This window comes from Muscardinus avellanarius, assembly GCF_963383645.1.
Source record: "Muscardinus avellanarius genome assembly, chromosome: 15".
Lineage (NCBI taxonomy): Eukaryota > Metazoa > Chordata > Mammalia > Rodentia > Gliridae > Muscardinus > Muscardinus avellanarius.
The window spans coordinates 88,598,067-88,617,974 of NC_137801.1; the positions used below are offsets into that span (position 1 = coordinate 88,598,067).

The 19,908-nt window shown below is 60.1% G+C and overlaps 1 protein-coding gene across 2 annotated transcripts in view; it reads left to right on the top strand.

Annotated features, from left to right (window-relative positions):
* Positions 1–1,270: 1,270 nt before the first annotated feature.
* The window catches only part of KCNIP3 (potassium voltage-gated channel interacting protein 3), a gene marked incomplete at both ends in the record, with an annotated part of 34,585 nt that continues 15,947 nt past the window's right edge, over positions 1,271–19,908 (top strand). The window contains one exon of one of the 2 annotated variants that reach the window (XM_080711162.1): positions 1,271–1,430. In XM_080711162.1, the coding sequence (XP_080567288.1) occupies positions 1,271–1,430 (160 nt within the window). Of the gene's footprint in view, positions 1,431–18,712; positions 18,816–19,908 lie in introns of those variants that run through there. The other variant, XM_080711163.1, reaches the window with a different exon arrangement.

Consider the following 19,908-nt stretch of genomic DNA (forward strand, 5'->3'; position numbering starts at 1 on the left):
GCATTATTATTACTATTATTAATTATTATTATTATTATTATTATTATTATTATTATTATTATTTGCCATACCAGGGATGGAACCCAGGGCATTGTACCTCTGAACTGCACCCCCAGCCCTATTTTTTATTCTTTATTTTAAAACAGGGTCTCACTGAGTTGCAAAGGGCCTCACTAAGTAGCTGAGGCTGTCCTGAACCACGATCCTCTGGTCTCAGCCTCCTGAATGCTGGGATGACAAGCCTGCGCCACCACACCCAGCTTTTTATGTCTTATTTTGAAGCAGAATCTCACTAAGTTGTTGAGACTGACCTCAAATCTGCAATCCTCCTGTCTCGGTTTTGATGTAACAGGCATGTGCCACCACATCCGGCTCTCTCTCGCTTTTTAAAATTGATTAATTGTATGAGCGTGTTGTAATTATGCATCATGGGGAGGTTTGATGTGGTTAAAAAAAAAAAAACCTGTCCATGAGAGCCGGGCGCAGCGGTGCACGCTCAGCTCGTCATCCCAGCATTCAGGAGGCGGAGACACAAGGATCACGGTTCACGGACAGCCTCAGCTACTTAGTGAGGCCTTCTGTGACTTAGTGAGGCCTTGTTTCAAAATAAAGAATAAAAAAATAGGGCTGGGGGTGTAGCTTGGAGGTAGAGTGCTCCTGGGTTCCATCCCCAGTGCCGAAAAAAAAAAAAAAAAAAAACACTATCCCTGTGCGCTGCTCTTGGTGTATTCCCTCCACACACCCCCCCCCACTGTCTCTTTAAGACCCCCCACTGCTCCCTCCTCCTCTGAACTCCCCACTAATCGCTTGAGCTGTTGGGTGGGGTCCATCCAAGGCCCCTCCTGGGCCCACCAGCCTTTTGTTTGTTGGGATGCAGGCAAAGCAGGGAGCCTGGGGGAGGAAACCGGCCTTCGCTGTGTCACCCACTGGCCGCTCTGGGTGGCAGTGAAGAGTTCTGCCGGCTCTGCCAACCTGGCGGGGGGTGGGAGCTCAGGTGAGCACATCTGGGCTGCTCTGCCCTCCTCTCTCTTGGAGCGCCCCTGCCCCGCGCCTCCTTGCAGGGCCCCATCCTAAGCCAGAGTCAGGATGCAGTCAGGATGCAGAGAGGAACAGCCCCGCCGAGGCCGCAGGAGGGGCCATGTGCAGGGCAGCAGGGTCACTCGGGAGCGCTGGGCACCCCTGGGAGAAAGGCCCCGGGTGGAGTGAAAGGTGGCTGCGGCCCCTCTCCAACAAGGCTCACGCCCCCTGCCTCTTCCTGCTGCAGGAGGTGATGAAGGTGTCCGATGGCAGCCTGCTGGGGGACCCCAGGCGCACCCCGCTGAGCAGGAAGGAGGGCCTCAAGTGGCAGAGGCCGCGGCTCACCCGCCAGGCGCTGATGCGGTGCTGCCTGGTCAAGTGGATCCTGTCCAGCACGGCCCCGCAGGGCTCAGGTAGGCGCCGGGGAGCTGGGCGGGCCTGGTCTGTGCGGGCTCTGTCCTGCTGAGGCCCCGGAGGCCACTCAGGGGCCCAGGCTGGCCACACCTCCGCCTCCGTCAGAGAGAGACGTACCTCCATTCACCCGCACCCCTCCTTTCACCCCGTGCTGCCCACACGGGACCCCAGGGCCGTGGAACAGAGGGCTGGACCACCCAGGTTCCCCATGGGCAGCTGGGGGCCAGAGCCAACTGGGTGTCTCCCGCAGACTTCCCAAGTCCTCTGAAAAGCAGGGCCCTGGACCTGCTCACTGGGCACATTTGAACATGCGTGGTGACACACGAAGGGCCCTGGCCGGGGGAGGGGGCCCCGCCCGTGCGTCCTGCCCAGTGCACCCCAGGGGCTGGGGCTGGCGTTTCAGGGGGCGTGTCATAGAACTGGCAGAAATGGCTATTGCAAAGGATGACAGAGCTGGGGACGCAGAGGCAGCTTTACATGGCCTCCCACAGTCTCACACACGCACACACGCACACACACACGCACCTCACATTTGCACCTGTGCACACACGCGCTAGTGTGTACACCCACCATGCACACATGGGTGCGTACCCCGCACACCTGTGGGATACACAATCTCACACACAGGCACACACACACACACACACACACACACACACACACACACACACACGTCTACCTCTTTGGTAGCTGCACACGTGGCTTTGTTGACCGTCCTGGACACTCTCCAGCTATGTGATTCCCAGAGAGCCTCGCTTCCTAACTGGAAATGGGTGCAGTCAGGGCGCCGGCACCCCAGGCCCGATGATGTCACGGGTGGGGCAGATCCCCGAGTGCCTCGGGCAGGAGCCACGCAGTGGCCTGCGTCTGTGCTCGAGAGCACAGGGCTGCCATGTGCCAGTTAGAATGGACCCAGTACTGGGGTGGGACCCAGGAGCCCTCTACTTCCGAGCTACATCCAGCCCTATTTTTTTTTAAATGGCACAACTCTGCACCCCTCAAAACTCCCGCCTCACTCCCCCCTGGCCTCGGCCTCCCTGACTCCTCGGTGGCAGTGAGGATTTCTGGGGTGTCGGAGCAGAGCCTTCCTCCACCTCCCACAGACCCTGCAGCCCCAGCCTTGCCTCCCTGGCTCTCCCTAGCTGGCAGGCCGTGGGGGCTCAGGACGGGCTAAGGGCACTGTGCTTCCTTGGCAAACCTTTCCGCACACATGTGACAGGCGCTGCCGGGCTGAACATGAGCAGGAGGGATAGAGCGAGCTCGGGACCAGTGGGGCGTGCTCCCCTCGCTGTGGAGTGGGAAGAGCCGCGCCCCGGTGCCCCAGCAGTGCGGGCCGAGGACAGAGCCTGCACACCGGCTCTCCTCAAGGGCAAGAGAGGAGTTGGCCAGGATGGAACCCTGGGCCCAGCGTTCCCCCCTGGGTAGACACGTTTCCTGGAGTCCTTGCAGGGCAGGAGAAGAATACCAACGGAAAGATGAGATTCTGCTGGGTAGCGTGGCGTCGGCACGGCAGAGCATCGCCCGCTTTAACTTGAGTCCGTAGATGTTAGGCGCGGGCCCCCAGCTCGGCAAGGACGCCCACCCTGCCGCGTCTCCCCGGGACCACGGTGGACGATCAAAGACACCGATGTGCCCTGTGTCTCTTGGCCTCGTCTCCTCCGGGCAAACACCTCCTGTGCATGTCCCCTGAGGAGGACTCCGTGGTGTGGCCTTGCGGGGGCCCTGCGCACACGCAAAGGCCGAGGGGCCTCTGCTCCGGGAGCCCCCACGGGGGCTGGGTGCAGAGAACAAAGCGTGATTCAGTGCCACCGCGGCCAAAGGCACACAGGCCCGTGGCCAGCGCGCTCGGGCGCCCGCAGACAGCAGGCCACCCGGCACCGTGCCCGTGCAGCTGGGGTTTTTCCACCCAGCAGGAGCCAACCAGAGAGAACCATGTCAGGGGTGGCTGGGAGCAGCAGCCGAGGCCCAGTGCAGAGGCCCCAGGGCCTGGGCAAATTGGGACCTTGGCATCAAATGAAAGAAGACCAGGCCTGCTCTGGCTATGCCCTGGCCTTGAAGACCCCTGGATGGGGCTGGGAGGTGGGCAGCGGTGGTGGCCTCTCAGATGGGCGGGCTCAAGAGGTGAAGAGCCATGGGGGGGAGCTCGCCTACCTCACCCAGCAGAGGCACCCCAGCCCAGGAGCTGGGGCACCTCCCCATGCACTGCCTCCCCAGCGTCTGAGGTCCTTGGCAGACACCTCCGCAGGGGCATGGCTGAGGCTACCAGCCCCATGGACCTGCTTTTCAAATCTGGCTTCTCACAGCGCAGTGGGACTTGGGGCTTTGTCTACAACCTGGGGTCTTGGCTACCGGCAGCTGGATCCAGGCTGGATTAAGCAGAGAGACCCTGGCTCTAGACCTGGGGACATTGGTAGAGACTTTGGAGGGCCAGAGGGCAAGAATGTGGCAAAGCCAAAGCCCTGCCACTCCCTGGAGATGGCTCCCGAGCTGGGCTGCTCCTGCGGGGCCCCTGGTGCAGCAGCTGCACGCTGCCATGGGACACGATGCAACACCCCCACACAGCGGAGGCCACAGTCTCACCCACAGCCACACCTGTCTCTGGGAGACTCTCGTCCCGTCACACCCCCATGCAAAACACAGAGTTTCTGACCAAAAGTGGTGGCAGGGCGTGGTGGTGCACGCTTGGAATCCCAGCATGGGGGGGAGGGGGGCTGAGACAGGAGGATCAGGATTCGTGGTTGGGCTACTTAGTGAGGCCCTTTGCAACTCAGTTAGACCTTGCTTCAAAATAAAGAATAAAAAATAGGGCTGGGGGTATAACTCAGAGGCAGAATGCCCCTGGGCACCACAGAAAAAAACCTCGCAAGGCACACAGGTATGGGGGCACGAGGCAAACCAACTTGTCTAATATTAAGAATACATAAACGTAGCCTGGCGCAGTGGTGCATGTCCGTGAGCCCAGCACTTGGCCACTGTCTTTGTTGTGGGGTGAGCGCCCCGGCCAGTAACAGTGGCGTGTGGGACAGTGCGTGTGTGCGTGCCTACCGCCGCAGAGCAGAAAGGTCCCTGTGCCAGGGAGTCAGGTCAGCGAGGGGAAACCGTGGGAAGGGACATGTAGCTGACCTGCCACCTGCTGGTCAGCTGAGCAATGACACCGTCCAGATCCGCTCTAGAGGGAGTTCTGTCCTGAAACCCACACGTGGTCTTCTGAGATAAATGGCGCTTTGTTTAGGAGAAAGTGCTGGGCGACACAGGCCATCCGGCTGCCTGGCTCCACCTGCGCTCGTCCAGGGGCCTCTGCCTGGCTTGTTGTTGGAGGTGCTGTTGAGCTGGTGATTAAACCCGGGGCATTCTACTGCTGAGCTACACCCACCAGTCTATTTTGTTTTTTCGTTTTGTTTTGTTTTGCGGTACTGGGGATTGAGCCCAGGAGCATTCTACCTCCGAGCTACACTCCCAACCCTATTTTTTATGTTTTTTTAATTTTTTTTTTTTTGTGTGTGTGTGTGTATGTGGTACTGGGGGTGGAACCCAGGGGCTTTCTACCTCCGGGCTCTACTCCCAGACCTATTTTATATTTTATTTGGAAACAGGGTCTCACTGAGTTGCTGAGAGCCTCACTAAGTAGCTGAGGCTGGCCTCGAACCCATGCGATCCTCCTGTCTCAGACTCCCAAGCGCGGGGATTAAAAGCTTGCGCCACCACGCCCGGCTTTTTAGGTTTTATTTTGAAACAGGATCTCACTGAGGTGCAAAGGGCCTCACTAAGTAGTAGCTGAGGCTGTCCTCAAACTGCAAGCCTCCTGTCTCAGCCTCCTAAATGCTGGGATTGCAAGCATGTATCACCATGCCCAGCTTGCTTTTTATTCTTAATTTTGAAACAGGGTCTCACAAAGTTGCAGAGGGCCTTACCAAGTATCTGAGGCTGGCGGGGAAACCCGTGATCCTCCTGTTTCAGCCTCCCAAGGACTGGGATTACAAGCGTGTGCCACCACGTCTGGCTTATTATTTATTTTGAAACAGGGTCTCGCTGAGTTGCTGAGGTTGTCCTTGAACCTGCCATGCTCCCGCCTCAGCCCCATGCACACCAAGCCCAGCTGGAGCCTGGCTTTTCAATAAAGAGCGGTTACAGAGGATGGTAACGGTCCCTCGCCTGGGCGGGTTCTTCCCCTCACTCCTCCAGTCTTGTCCACACGACCTCCCGGACCCTGAACAAATGGAGAGCACCCTCCCAAGGCCACCGTAAACCTTCCCAGGCGTGGGGCAGGCGGGCGCACGGCCCTCCACTAGGGGATGTGCCTCCCGCCTGCTCTCCTAGGGGTGCTCAATATCTGCTGGGAGTCGGCACCAGCATTTCTTGTGGGCTGCCCGTAAGTCCTCTGTGGCTTCTGTCCTCCTCAGGGGTCTTAGGGACCCCCATGGGGGCCACAGGTGTGAGCTTGTTACCCGCCACGTCCGTCCGTCCGTCCGTGTGCTAGCAGGTGGTAATCCCTGTCTATATTCTTCTGAGAGAAAGAATTCTAAACAGGAAGTGCACGCTTATAGTCCCAGCATTCAGGAGGCTTCGTTTTCATTTGGAAACAGGGTCTCACCAAGTCGCTAATAAGTCTGCCCTCGAACCTGTGATCCCCCCATCTCATCTCCGAGGTACTGAAATCACAGGCGTGCACCACCTCTGGCTTGGCTCGCACTGTATTGTGCTTTAAGGCGGGGGAATGGCAGGTTTCTTCCGCTGGGCACATTTCCACACTGGGAGGACTAAATGCAGCCCTGGTGCCCAGAGGGACCTGGCAGGAGGCCTGGCGCAAACCAGGTGCCAGGGGAGGAGGGCAGGGTCAGCAGTCATACCCCTAAACTCATCAGAGGGACCCTTCCCACCTCCCCGTTCCCCGCTGCAGAGGCACCCTTAGGGGTGGGGGAGCGGTGAACAGAGGTCAGGGTCAAGAGGACGCCCCAGGCCGGTGCCCCCAGCCCCAGCTCTGCCGAGCCGGGCCCTGAACCTCCCAGGTAGCTGCTGTGAGCGTGGCTGCTCACTGTGCAGGGAGCGGGTGAGACCCTGCAGCGGGTCACACCCTGAGCCGAAAGTCACACTGCTGCCACCTCCTCCTGGTGCTGGGTGTCGCAGAGCCCCGTCCACCCCCATCCCTGCCCTCCCAGCCCAGGAAGCGGCCCAGGAGCTGCGGCGCTGAGGCTGAGGAGCTGAAGGTGGCGGGGCCATTGGGCGGCAGGCGGAGGGGCAGGCCCAGGCAGGGGACCGCAGAGGGGCAGGCAGTCCTGGGCAAAGCTGAGCGAGCTGGACCGAGAGGCCGAGACCAAGAGAAGAGGGGCGGAGACAGACAGTTCTAGAAAAAGAAAGGCGCCTCGGAGGAGGTGGGGGACAGGAGCTGGGCGTGGGGATGGCGGGGCGCGGCGAGGGAGCCCACCCACGGCTGCAGGACTGCCCGCACGGCTGCAAGAAATACCTGGGCGATGTGGTCAGCTTCTTCTTCCGCTTCATCTCTGGGAACCTGGCTCGAGGTGAGGGTGCTGTGGCGGGCCCTGGGGTGCAAGGTGCAAGGCAGGAAGGGCAGGTACCCCAAAGGACCCCGGGATCCGAGCCCTGCCCCTCTCCCTGCCCGGGCCAGGCCTGCCTGGACTACACCACACACCCCAGGCCCCTCTCCCATCTCCTCCCTCACTGGGGACCCCTTGTGAGATGGCTTCTGTGGTCAGGGTTAAGGATGAGCAGGTATGTACCCAGACCTGTGTTTGCGAAGCCCCCATCAGTAGTAGAGAGCCCCCCTGCAAATCGCTCAGAACCGCCAGCCTGGAGCCTTCCGGGAGCCTGCGCTCTCAGGAGCAGGCCTGGGGAGGAGCCCGGTGTAGGGGTGACCCCCGAGCAGGCTGCCTTGACTCCCCACTTCTGCTCGGCTTCCTCTGCCCTCCAGGGCCTGGAGCGCACAGGTCCTCTGGGGGACGCAGGCCAAGGCTGGCTGGTTGACCTGACTCGCTGGCTCTGGGGCCGTCCCCACCGTGGACGGAATGTGGAGCGCACGCCAGGTTCTGTTGACTCTTAAATGCGGAGCCCGGCAGCGTGACGAGGCTGACTCAGGAGAGAAGGAAAGCTCGGGTGCGTGGGGGGCACTCAGGAGCCAGGAAGGTGACCGCTCCTAAGACATTGCCATGGAAACCAAGACGGCAGGGCGAAGCCGCCGCCCTGGGTCACCTCCTTTGCCAGTCTTGTAAACGCTGGGCCCTAAGGATTGTACTGCTGTTTCTGCTCTCCGGGGGGTCCAGAGGGCCCAGCGGGGGTGCTGGTCAACTCCCTGGCAGGACCTCAAAGGTCACACCTCGCTCTGTAGGCTTGATCCGCACAATTTTAAAACAGAATCTGGTCTCAACCGCTCACACCTCTGTGCGAAGCAGATTCTAACCCCCTGACCCTCGGTCTCCTCATTTCTGATGTGGAAATAACGGGGCCACTGGGGACGTGTCCGGGGCACGCGGTGGCCTGGGGCTCTCGTCTTGCTGGGGTGGTGGGCTCCAGCTGTGTGGCCTTGGGCAAGTTGTTTGGTGTCTCTGAATATCAGCCTCCTCCTCCACCATGTGGGCAAGCAGTGGTCCGGGGGTTCTGCCGGCTTCCGCAGAGGCCGGGCAGCGGCATCCCTCACAGCCGCTTGTGCGGGCTGGTGACGGGCCTGGCTTCAGGGCCCTGAGCACCTCCCACGCCTCCCCAGGGCCTTGCTAATGAGGCGCAGTTCATTAAAAGCCAACTGTGAGCTGGCATGGTGGCGCACGCTTGTAATCTCAGCATTTGGGAGGCTGAGACAGGAGGATCGTGGTTTAAGGACAGCCTCAGCTACTTAGCAAGGTCCTTTGCAACTCAGTGAGACCCTATTTCAAAATAAAGAATAAAAAATAGGGCTGGGGGTGAAGCTTGGAGGTAGAATGCCCCTGGGTTCCATCCCCAGCACCGAAAAAAAAAAAAAAAAAGCCAATGGTGAGCACCCTTTCTTAGATAGGAGGTGGGGTTCTCTGGACCGAGCAGGCTGCTGCTCCAGCCTCTGCCCGCCCAGCCTCCCTCATGAGGGCCTCCAAATGGCCAGATGCGATGAGCAGGAGTGGAGTCGAGAGAGCCTCGGAAGGGTCAGCAGGAAGGGCGCTCTGAGTACTGAGGAGGGCCCAGGAGCCATCTGCCACACAGGGGCCCCGCAGCGCCCAGGAGCCATCTGCCCACATAGGGACCCCGCAGCCCCGTCTACCTCCCTCGCAGCAGACCCCAGCCCTGCATGGTGGTCCAGGCCCCGCGAGGTGAGGGCTGGAGAGTCTTTGGGGTGACCAAGAGGGAAGAGAGAAATCGCTTCTACGTGTTTGGGATGGGAGGGAACGTTTCTGTGCCGTGCCTGAGGTCGCGCAAGGGAAGGAGCGAACCGTGGAAGCAGAGTGGGTCGCTGTGCGCTTGGGGCTCCCGTGGGAAGGTCACAGCTGGGGGCCTGGAGCCCACTGGCCCGCCACCCTTCCAGGAAGGGCCCCGGCCCAGTGCCCCCCAGCCGCCCGGCGCCAGAGGAGCGCAAAGGCATTCCCCCACCCGCCACCAGGGGGCAGCAGGCGCCAGGGAGCCGCCCTGCTGACCCCCTCAAGCTTTGAGCACAGGATGTATTCCCTCTCCCTCTCCCTCTTCCTCTCTCTCTCCTCTCTCCCTTCCTTCCTTTCTTTTTTTTGTGGTACTGGGGATGGAAGCAAGGAGCGTTCTGCCTCCGAGTTACACTCCTAGCCCTATTTTATTTTGAAATAGAGTTTTGCTAGGTTGATGAGATCTCACTACTTGCTGAGGCTTTTCTTGAACCTGCGATCCTCCACTTCCTCCTCCTTCTCCTCCTCCTTCAATCCTCCTCCTCTTCTTCCTCCTCCTCTTTCTCCTCCTCCTTTTTCTTCTCCTCCTCCTCCTCTTTCTCCTCCTCCTTCTCCTTCTCTTCCTCCTCTTCCGTCTCCTCCTCTTCCTCCTCCTTCTGTACTGGCGATTGAATCCAGGGACATTCTACCTCTGAGCTACATCCTCAGACCTCTTTAAGCCTTTTTCTTATTTGGGAGCAGGGCCTCACTAAGTTGCTAGGGCTGGCCTCAAACCTGCAACCCTCCTGTTTCAGCCTTCCAAGTATACTGGGATCACAGGTGTGCGCCATCGTGCCCGGCCATCTTTAAAACGGGGACTGATGATGGTAGAACCTGACCCTGCTGCTGCAAGGATTCAGTAAGACCCAGCGGGCAGTCCAGCGGGCCATGGCCCCCAGGAAAGGTTTTGGTTATTTTTTATTATTTTTGTTTGTTTGTTTGCGGTACTAGGGACTGAACCCAGAGGCATTCTACCTACGAGCTACACCCCCAGCCCTATTTTTTATTCTTTTTTTAAATTTTATTTCAGTTCTGGGGATGGAACCCAAGGGCATTCTACCTCTGAGCTACACCCACAGCCCTATTTTTTATTCTTTATTTTGAAACAGGGTCTCACTGCGTTGCAAAGGGCCTCACTAAGTAGCTGAGGCTGTCCACGAGCCACGATCCTCCAGTCTCAGCCTCCCGAGTGCTGGGATGACAAGCATGCACCACCACCTGGCTAGGAAGAGCCTTTTAAATGTTCTGAGTCAGGGCCGAGCCCTGGAGGAGCACACAGCAGCCAGGCTTTGCTGAGAGCGCCTTCTGCGGAGAATAGGTGGATTCTGTTTCAACTCCCCTGAGATCTGGGGTGAGACAGGCACTCCGGGCCCTGCCTCCGCCTCTGGCTTGCTTGCTCTGTTGCCTGAGGTGGGCACCCCAGACCATTTTAGAGATGATGCCTAGTGGGGCGTGGTGGTACACCCCTCTAATTTAAGCACTTGGGAGGTTGAGACCAGGAGGATTGCAGTTTTGAGGCCAGCACACAAGAACTAAAGACCTTGTTTTAAAACTTTTTTTGTGTGTGTGGTATTGGGGATGGAACCCAGAGGCTTTCTACTTCCGGGCTATACTCCCAGACCTATTTTCTATTTTATTTGGAAACAGGGTCTCACTAAGTTGCTGAGAGCCTCACTAAGTAGCTGAGGCTGGCTTCGAACCTGCGCGATCCTCCTGTCTCAGCCTCCCAAGCGCGGGGATTACAAGCATGGCCACCACGCTCGGCAAAACTTAAAAATAAGTAAATGAGCCGGGCTTGGGCGGCTGAGACAGGAGGATCGCACAGGTTCAAAGCCAGCCTCAGCTACTTAGTGAGGCTCTCAGCAACTTAGTGAGACCCTGTTTCCAAATAAAGTGTAAATAGGTCTGGGAGTATAGCCTGGAGGTAGAAAGCCCCTGGGTTCCATCCCCAGTACAAATAAATAAATAAATAAATAAAGCAAGTAAGCAAGCTGGAGACAAGCTGGGCGTGGTGGCACATGCTTGAAACCCTATCATTCGGGAGGCTGCGACAGGAAAATCATGGTTCACAGACAGCCTCAGCTACTTAGTGAGGCCCTTTGCAACTCAGTGAGACCCTGTTTTAAAATAAAGAATAAAAAATTGGGCTGGGGTGTAGCTTGGAGGTAGAGTTCCCCTGGGTTCCATCCCCAGTACCAAAAAAAAAAAAAAAAAAAAAAAAGCTAGGGTTGTAGCTCAGAGATAGAAGGCCCCTGGGTTTGATCCCAGTACCATGAAAAATTAAAATAAAAATTTAAAAAGAGGCCTGAGGCCCAGGGAGGCTAAGCAGCACCCTCGGGTGCTGGGACTGGCCAAGCCCAGGGCTGTCGGCCCCTACTGGCTGCAGGAAGCAGGTGGGGTGTGTGGAGGGGCTGCCGCTGCGCACCTCTGGGTGGCCTGCTGCGGTGTCTTGGCCCCAGACACCCCAAGTCTCGCCCGTGGCTGGTGTTCGCATCACGGTTAAGCCGACTAAACGTTGACAGCCATTATGATGACGGACGGCTTTCGATCCTGGGCGCCGCCTCTGTGAGCTGGCTCTGCTTACTCACGCCTCCTTAAAAACAGCCCCTCCCTCCACATCGTTAATAATTCAGCCCCCGACTGTCTCAAAGTGCACACTTGAAAACGCCAACTCAGGGCCTTGGCCACCAGGGCCCGGCCCCTCCTCCCTGGCAGGGCCCCTCACCTCCCGCCCTGCCTGTGCTCTGGGCAGCAGCCTGGGGCTGCTGGGATCTGCCTCTGCCCTCCCAGAGGCGCTGGGGAGGGGCCACACTGCAGGGCACTCTCCTGCCCCTCAGGGCGCCCTGAGGTGCTGGGCTGGGGTGAGGACAAGGGCATCTCGGCACAGGAAAAGGTGGGTGGAGCTGGTGCCTGAACAGGCTCCTGCCAGAGAACACCCCGCCACAGCTGGGGAGGCCTCTCCTGGACTGGGGTCTCCCGCATCCCACATCCAGCTGGTAGTGCTCCCCAGCACCTCTGAAGGCCATCTCTCTGGGATGAGGGCTAAGGGACTGCACGGTGTCCCCGCCCTGCCCTGTGGCAGGATGACCAGGGATCACCAAGACCACAGCCCGAGCTCTACTTCCCTGTCCCTGGAGACCGTGGGAACCAGGGAGGATTCCCCAGGGTCCCCCACAGAGCCTCTGGCCACTGTGAACTCCTCACACCGCAGGACCAGGCCTGGCTGAGGCCAACGCCAAGAACCTGCCGCCGTGGGAATGGCTGCCCGCTATAGAGGGACATGCACCTGGGCCCCAGGCTGCCCCGAGGCCAGGCCTCACTGCAGGCTCCCCACCTCCTTGCCTGGCAGGTGCTGCCCTGGCCTCGGGGAGCCAGCAAATCAGCGTCCCTTTATTATTGTTATTTTTTAATTTATTTTTGTGGTACTGGGGGTGGAACCCAGGGATAGTCTACCTCTGAACTAAACCCCCAGCCCAATTTTTTATTCTTTATTTGAAACAAGGTCTCACTGAGTTGCAAGGGGCCTCACTAGGTCTCAGGCTGTCCACAAACTGCAATCCCCCTGTCTCAGCCTCCCAAATGCTGGGCTTACACGCGTGCACCACCATGCCCGGCTCAGCATCCCTTCAGAGAAGGCACAGTGGCACATGCCTGTAATCTCAGCACTTGAGATGCTGAGACAGGAGGATTATAGGTTTGAGACCTTGTCTCAAACCAAAAAAATAAAACAGGGCTGGGTTGTAGCTTGGGGGCAGCATCTGGAGGCTGTAAATGAAACTGATAAGTAAATGTATTTCAAGGAAATGGAGGCCGGCGCGGTGGCGCACACTTGTCATCCCAGCATTTGGGAGGCAGAGACAGGAGGATCGCACGTTCACAGCCGGCCTCAGCTTCTTGTGAGGCCTTCTGCAACTCAGTGAGACCCTGTTTCAAATAAAATAAAAACTGGGGCTGGGGGTGTAGCTTGGAGGTAGAATGCCCTGGCTTCCGTCCCCAGTACTGCAAAGGAGGAGGAGGAGGAAGAGGAGAAGGGAAGAAGAGGAGATAGAAAGGGCTCAGCATTGAGCCGGGCGTGGTGGCGTACTCTTGTCATCCCAGCATTTGGGAGGCTGAGATGGGAGGATGCGGTTCGCTGACAACCTCAGCCACTTAGTGAGGCCTTCCGCAACTTAGTGAGACCCTGTTTTAAAATAAAGAATTTTAAAATAGGGCAGAGAATGTAGTTTGGAGGTCAAATGCCCCTGGGTTCCATCCCCAGACCAGCAAAAAAAAAGTGGCTCAGGGTGGGGAAGGAGAGGTGGGGCGCCTGGGATAAGGCCTGGGGATCTGAGGGGCCAGAGGAGAAAGGGCACTGACCAGGCAGAGGGGCTGCACGGCCAAAGGCCAGGGACGGGGAGCTGGCGCGAGAGAACTCTCTGGGCTTAGTGGTCACCTGGTGGGCCGGCTGGGCAGCACAGAGGTGGGGGTGGGGAGCCCCGCGGGTCCTGGCGGCATCTTGAAGATGAAGCCAAAGGATGTGGCCGTGGACAAAGTGCAGGGGCAGCCTGGACGCTCGGCACGGCCACGGTCTGTGTCCTGAGCCCCCAGGAGAACGGAGCTGCTATCTAATGAGCCTGGCCTGGGAGCAGTGGGGCTCAGGTGGCATGTTGGCGTTAGAGACGGCTAAGGACATCCCAGGAAAGTGTCCAGGAGGCAGGTGGTCAAGAGACTAGCACAGCGGAGACCTTGTGCTCAGGACTGAAGCTCAAAGCCCGCCTGAGGCATCAGGACCAGTGGTAAAGGCCCCTGGTTCTTCTGCCTGAGCCTGGCCCCGGAGCCTGGCCTGTGGCAGGGACAGAAGCCGCCTGTTGGTAATTCCACTCAGAAAAGCACCAATTCCCATTCCAAAAAGCCACCCTCGTCCATCCCCGCAACTGGTAGCCCTGGGAGCGCCCAGCTTCTCACCTGGATGATACTGGTGGGAATATCAACTGCTGGGGCCGACCCCCTGGCCAGGCTGGAGGATGGGACCCCTCCCTAGAGCTCTTGACAGTCAGGTCCCTTGTCTGGGAAACAGCAGCTGCAGGAGGTCCTCGACCGAGGGGTCCTGAGTTCTGATACCTCTGCGCGGTGCTGGGCAGATGAGGCGGAGCCGGTCCCCTTGCTGCGGCCTTCTCAGAGCCTTTAAGATGTACCTGTCAATCGCCGGGCGTGGTGAAACACACTTGTCATCCCCACGCTTGGGAGGCAGAGACAGGAGGATCACACAGGTTCGAAGCCAGCCGCGCTGGCTTAAGAGACCCTGTTTCCAAATAAAAAAGTATAAAAATAGTTCTGGGAGTGTAGCCCGGAGATAGAAGGGTTTCCAGGAAACCCAGTATCACCAAAAAAAAAAAAAAAAAAAAAAAAGATGTCCCTGTCACGAGCTGGGCATGGTGGTGCAGGCTTGTCATCCCAGTACTTGGGAGGCTGAGACAGGAGGATTACAGGTTCAAGGACAGCCTCTGCTACTTAGTGAGACCCTGTTTCAAAATTAAGAATAAAAACTAGGGCTGGGGGGTATTGCTTGGAGGTAGAATGCCCCTGAGTTCAAGCCCAAGTACCACAATAAATAAATAAATAAATAAATAAATAAATAAATAAATAATAAAAGGGCTGGTAGATGTCCCTGGGTTCACTCCCCAGTACAAAAAAAAACCTTTATCCAGCAAGCATGGGGTAGACCGTAGGTAAATATTTGTTACATGAATAAATGCACTTAGGCTCCTTCTAACTCCGCAGGCCGGCCACAGCTGGCCTGCCCCCAGGAGCGGGGTACCAGGTGTTCCCAAGGCACCTCTCTTGGGAGCCTCGCTTGAGTCCGGAGCCTCTGCAGCCCGTCCGCCCGGGCAAGTCCTGTGGCCGCCCTGAGTCGGGCTTGCACGCGGGAGCACTTTGTACCTACCTTCCCGGGCACCGTGATGCGGACGAGGCCTTGCATGTGATACAGGAGGCGGCACTTAATCAGGAAGCCCATTTGTTGTTACTAGTCCCCCACTGTCCCGCGCCCAGAGGGGACGAGGGCCTGGCCGAGGACCCCTCACCAGGGGCTCCGCCTCCCGACGCTGTAGGACGGCAGGGTGCAGTTACCAAATGCAGAACAGGCCCTGCGGAGGCGACCGGCGTGGAGTCAGAGAGGCCGGGACACGCAGGCGCCGGCTCTGGTCTCCAGAGCGTGGCTTTAGTGTAAGGAGGAGGGCCTCCGTGGACGTGGGGGAGGTACTGTGGCCCCGGGGTCCAGGGAGAGGGATAACGGTGTGGCTGTTGCTGGAGATGGAGCAGCCAGGGGACAGGGTGCCAGAACGTGGTGGAGACAGGGCAGAGTTGGGGGCAGGTGGATTCCAGGGCTGGAGCCTGAGCCCCAAGCCAGGGACACGGGAGGCCGAGGCACAGGTGGAGGGGGAGGCAGAGGGTCAGCTCTGGAGCTGAGGCACCTGGGGCATCCTTAGGGAGGCGGCCTAGAGGCTTTTCTCTGGCATGTGGAATTTCACTCCTGGGCGTTCTTGTCTGGTTTCTATGAAATGTGAGAAGGAGAAATAAATTGAATAATGCCTGCCTCGTCTGGCAGATGCAGAATTCAGGGACGGCTGTCCTCTCCAACCTACACCAGGAGAGCGGGTGCTGGACCAGCCTCTGGGTTGTTTCAAGGGGATGGGAATGGGCCAGTCCCTCCTTTGAGAGTTAGAAGACCTCTGGGAGGGCCAGGCGTGGTGGGCACGCTTGTCATCCCAGCTTTCAGGAGGCTGAGACAGGAGGATCGCGGTTCGTGGACAGCCTCAGCTACTTAGTGAGGCCCTTTGTAACTCAGTGAGACCCTGTTTCAAAATAAAGAATAAAAAATAGGGCTGGGGGTGTCGCTCAGAGGTAGAATGCCCCTGGGTTCCATCCCCAGTACCACAAAAAAAAAAAAAAAAAAAAAAAAAACAAGAAGACCAGGACCTTAGGCTGGCATGCCCCCTACCCTGCCCCAAAGTGGCCTTTCTCTGATGACTTCTTAAACTCAACCAGGATGCAGGTCTCCCTCCTGAGCTGCCCAGACACCCTGAGGCCTTCCCATCACCCGGGGGAGAGTAAGCTGCTCCTTCCATGACCCCCAACACTCTGCCAGGCAAAGAGGTTTCTCCACTGCACCCATGCAACCACACCCTCTCCGTCCCTAAGACTTGAGGACCACCAGCTCCCGGCCGGCCAGCCCTGTAGTCACTGCTGATGCAGGGTATGTGGCTGCTGGGGAGGGGTGACCACAGGCCCAGGGGAGCCGGAGGCAGCCTGTATATCACAGCTGGGGGGACACGCGGGAGCCTGGGGCCTTGTCTGCCAGCTTCCTTCTCTTGATCCTGGAGACGGGAGATGTGACGGCCAGCAGCCTGGTCTCAGTGGATCTGGGTTGGCCCTGGAGCCGAGAGGCCCCGGGCTGGGAGTCAGCGGGGAAGCGAGCTGCTCATCCATTAGGCCCACGGCCCAGGCTGCTAATGCCGAGTGGACATTCTGCTCTGGGGCCTGCCATCCACTTAGGCGTCGTTAATATTTTACACCGCGCGGGGAGGGGATCGATGTCTCCTTTATCGCTCAGTGTTTATGGGCGCTTGCTCGCTGAAGCTTTTGCTGGGAACCCGGAAGATGCCCAGGAGCTTGAGGGAAACTGAGCCAGGGGAGTGATGCCGGCCGTCTTCAGAAGGACACCCTAAGACGACTTCCTTTTCTCGCATGTCCGGTGCTTGACCTCGCGGGGCCAATCCATCTCGGAGGGTATATCCTGAGGGCCTCGGAGCCCCCCACAGGGCTCTGTCAGTCAGCCAGCCCTGGAGAGGCAGACTACCCCCCGTGTTGTGGAGGAGGAAACAGAGTCAGCACTGATTTAGGGTCCCCGTTAACTATTTGGGACCTAGGCTAGATTTTGCTCAGTTACTTCCTGAGTGCTAATTAGATTGCAGGAGACCCTATCATCTTCCTAGGCTCTCTAACAACTTAGCAGTTGAGTTCTCCAATACAGCTGTCTTCTTTGGCGGTCCTTAGCCCTCTGGCCGGAGGGGGCTCGCTGAGTCCCACCGAAGCCGTTTATTAATGGCGCCTTAAAAACATCACCCAACCCAGGCTTTTAACCAGAGGCTGGTGGAATAGCGAGGCTGAACCGGGCGGCCTCTCCGAGCCACTTTCCTTAGGAGAAAAGCCTGGAGAAGCCCCTGCTCCCGGGGGTGGGGGCAGGCCTGGGTGCACCTGTGCCCCTTGGGTAATTCACCCTTTGACTCCTCGTCTCCAGGGTGCGCGGGGAATGGCCAGGGGGGAGCCCTGAGGCCCTCAAGGCTTGGCCCGGCAGACAAGCTCGGTCCTGCGGTTTGCACCTCGCTGCGGCCTTCCGCCCACGGGGCACCGAGCTCTCCGCCCGGGACCAAGCACAAGTTGAGTGTCTGCTGGATGCGTGGCCGGGAGGGTGGCAGAGGCTTTGGGAGGGGAGCTGCGATTGCCCAGGGCCTTGGGGGACACAGGCCGAGGAGGGCGCCGAGCTCCCTCGGATGGCACGGGAAGGACTCGGTGCGCGCTCACGTCCAGGCCCGCAGGAGGGCGGCAGAGAGCCGCTCCCGGCCACGCCCGCCCGCCCCGCTTCCCGCTCCTTTCCGGCTTCCCTTCCTCTAGCCTTCCCTGGCAGGAAGGAAGCGCGAACCAGCCAGCGCGCCCTCGCCTAAGGGCAGGACAGAGACACAGATCAGATCGGTGCTGTAGGGAGGAGGAGGTCGCAAATCCATCCGTGACCCCGCCGAGGTCACCCGGCAGAGTGGGCTGTGGGACCCAGGCCCACAGACTGTAAAGCCGGGGCCGCCGCCCAGCGCACGCGGGCTCCCCACCTGGGGGACTTGGAGACCAACCTCTCCACTTCAGAGCAGCTTCTATAACCCGGGGAGAGGGGCTTCCCAGGCTGGGGAAGTGGGGAGACGGGCTTCCCAGGCTGGGGAAGTGGGGAGACGGGCTTCCCAGGCTGGGGAAGTGGGGAGAGGGGCTTCCCAGGCTGGGAAAGTGGGGAGAGGGGCTTCCCAGGCTGGGAAAGTGGGGAGAGAAGGCTTCCCAGGCTGGGAAAGTGGGGAGAGAAGGCTTCCCAGGCTGGGGAAGTGGGGAGAGGGGCTTCCCAGGCTGGGGAAGTGGGGAGACGGGCTTCCCAGGCTGGGGAAGTGGGGAGAGGGGCTTCCCAGGCTCAGGAAATGGGGAGAGGGGCTTCCCAGGCTGGGGAAGTGGGGAGACGGGCTTCCCAGGCTGGGGAAGTGGGGAGAGGGGCTTCCCAGGCTGGGGAGGTGGGGAGAGGGGCTTCCCAGGCTGGGGAAGTGGGGAGGGGCTTCCCAGGCTGGGAAAGTGGGGAGAGAAGGCTTCCCAGGCTGGGGAAGTGGGGAGAGGGGCTTCCCAGGCTGGGGAAGTGGGGAGGGGCTTCCCAGGCTGAGGCCCCTGCGCAGCCCGCCCCTCCCCAGGCACTGCGCCCCAAGCCCTCCGCGCCAGGGGGCGTGGTCTGACAGGGGCGTGGTCTGGGCGTGGCCTCTGCCCCGGCGCTGGGGGGGCTCGGAGTGGTCGCGCGCCTGGGCCAATGAGCGCGCGGAGCCGCGATGGGCGCTGCGCGGCCAGGGGCGCCCGGGACCCCCGCCGCCGCCCCCGTGGCCCCGCGCCCTCGGGGCAGGAGAGGGGGCGACGGAGGCGCGGCCATGGAGCCGCCGGCCCGCGCTGGCCCCCCGCGCCGCCGCGCCTCGAAGTTTGCGGGCTGATCCGGAAAGTTGCGCTGGGTTCGCAGCCCGCTCGTCCGCCGCCGCCCTCCCGGGGTCGGCCGCAGCCCGCAGCCCGCAGCCCCGCCTGCCCTGGGGCATGTGAGCCGCCGCCCCAGGCCAGGGCTGCACGGCCGAGGGGCGCCCGCCGCCATGGGCATCCAGGGCATGGAGCTGTGCGCCATGGCGGTGGTGGTCCTGCTGTTCATCGCCGTCCTCAAGCAGTTCGGCATCCTGGAACCCATGTCCGTGGAAGGTAATGCGTGGCCGCCGGCCGCTCGGAGCTGGAGGGCTGGGCCTGGGACTGAGTGGGCAGCCGAGGCTGGAGCCCCGAACCCGACAGGCTGCGGCCATGGGGCGGCCGTGGCCGGGTGCCCAGGGATGCCTTGAGCGCGCTCCCTGGCTGTCCTGGGCCGGCTGGTGCAGCTGCCCTGCCGGGGCCGCGGGTTCCACAACCGGAAGGTGGTGCAGGGCCAAGCTGTCGGGAAGGACCCCCAGCCCCAGGCCCGGCAGCCAGCGATTGATCTGAGACCGCTGCAGCGCCGTGGGGCCGCCCTGTCCACGCCCTTAGCAATGCCCAGCTCCCCCTCCGCCGGCCCACAGCGAGTGGCACATTCCTGTCCCAGTGAAATCTCAACCGTGGAGACAAGCCTAAAGTCAGAGGCTGACGGCTTCCCTGGGACCCCTGAGCGCAGCCCCCTGGAGCCGCTTCCCAGGCCAGCAGCAGGGCCCTGAGAGGAGTCCTTCCAGACCACAGCTGGCTAGGAAGGGGACCCACACCCGGATGTAACTCCCTCCTTGCCCCCTCCAACGACGCAGGTGCTCTGCGTGGGGAAGGGGCTGGTGGCTTATGCTGGCCGTGCCGGGCCCCTCTGCTGCACTCTGAGGATGCGGCTCTGGGGCCTGCCGCAGTGCTGGGGCCTGGGGGGTGGGCGGACCTGCCCTGCCCCTGATGCCCAGCGTCCCTTGGCCCTGGCTGGCCCTGCCCTGCGAAGGGCTGAGGGAGCAGCGGGCACAGGAGAAGGGCCCTCCCTCCATCTGCCTGCAGAGCGGGCGGCTCTTTCTGAGTCCGGGCCACGGGCCGCTGAGGAGCTCTTTAGCAGGTGATGAGGCCCACAGGGGCTCCTTCCAAGTGGTTCAGGGAGCTGCCACCTTGGGCTCTGGGGTTTTTACTGGGGAAGAAAGTTGCCCACACCGGGCCTTCCCTGGCCGGGCGCTGACCAGGGCAGGGGAGACGATGGCAGTGGCCTTCGTGGGAAGCGCTGTCCAGAGCCGGTGTGGAGGGGGCGGCCTTGGCACCTCCGTGCCCCTGGGCCCTGCGTCTCCTGTCTTGCCTCTCCGGAGCCTAG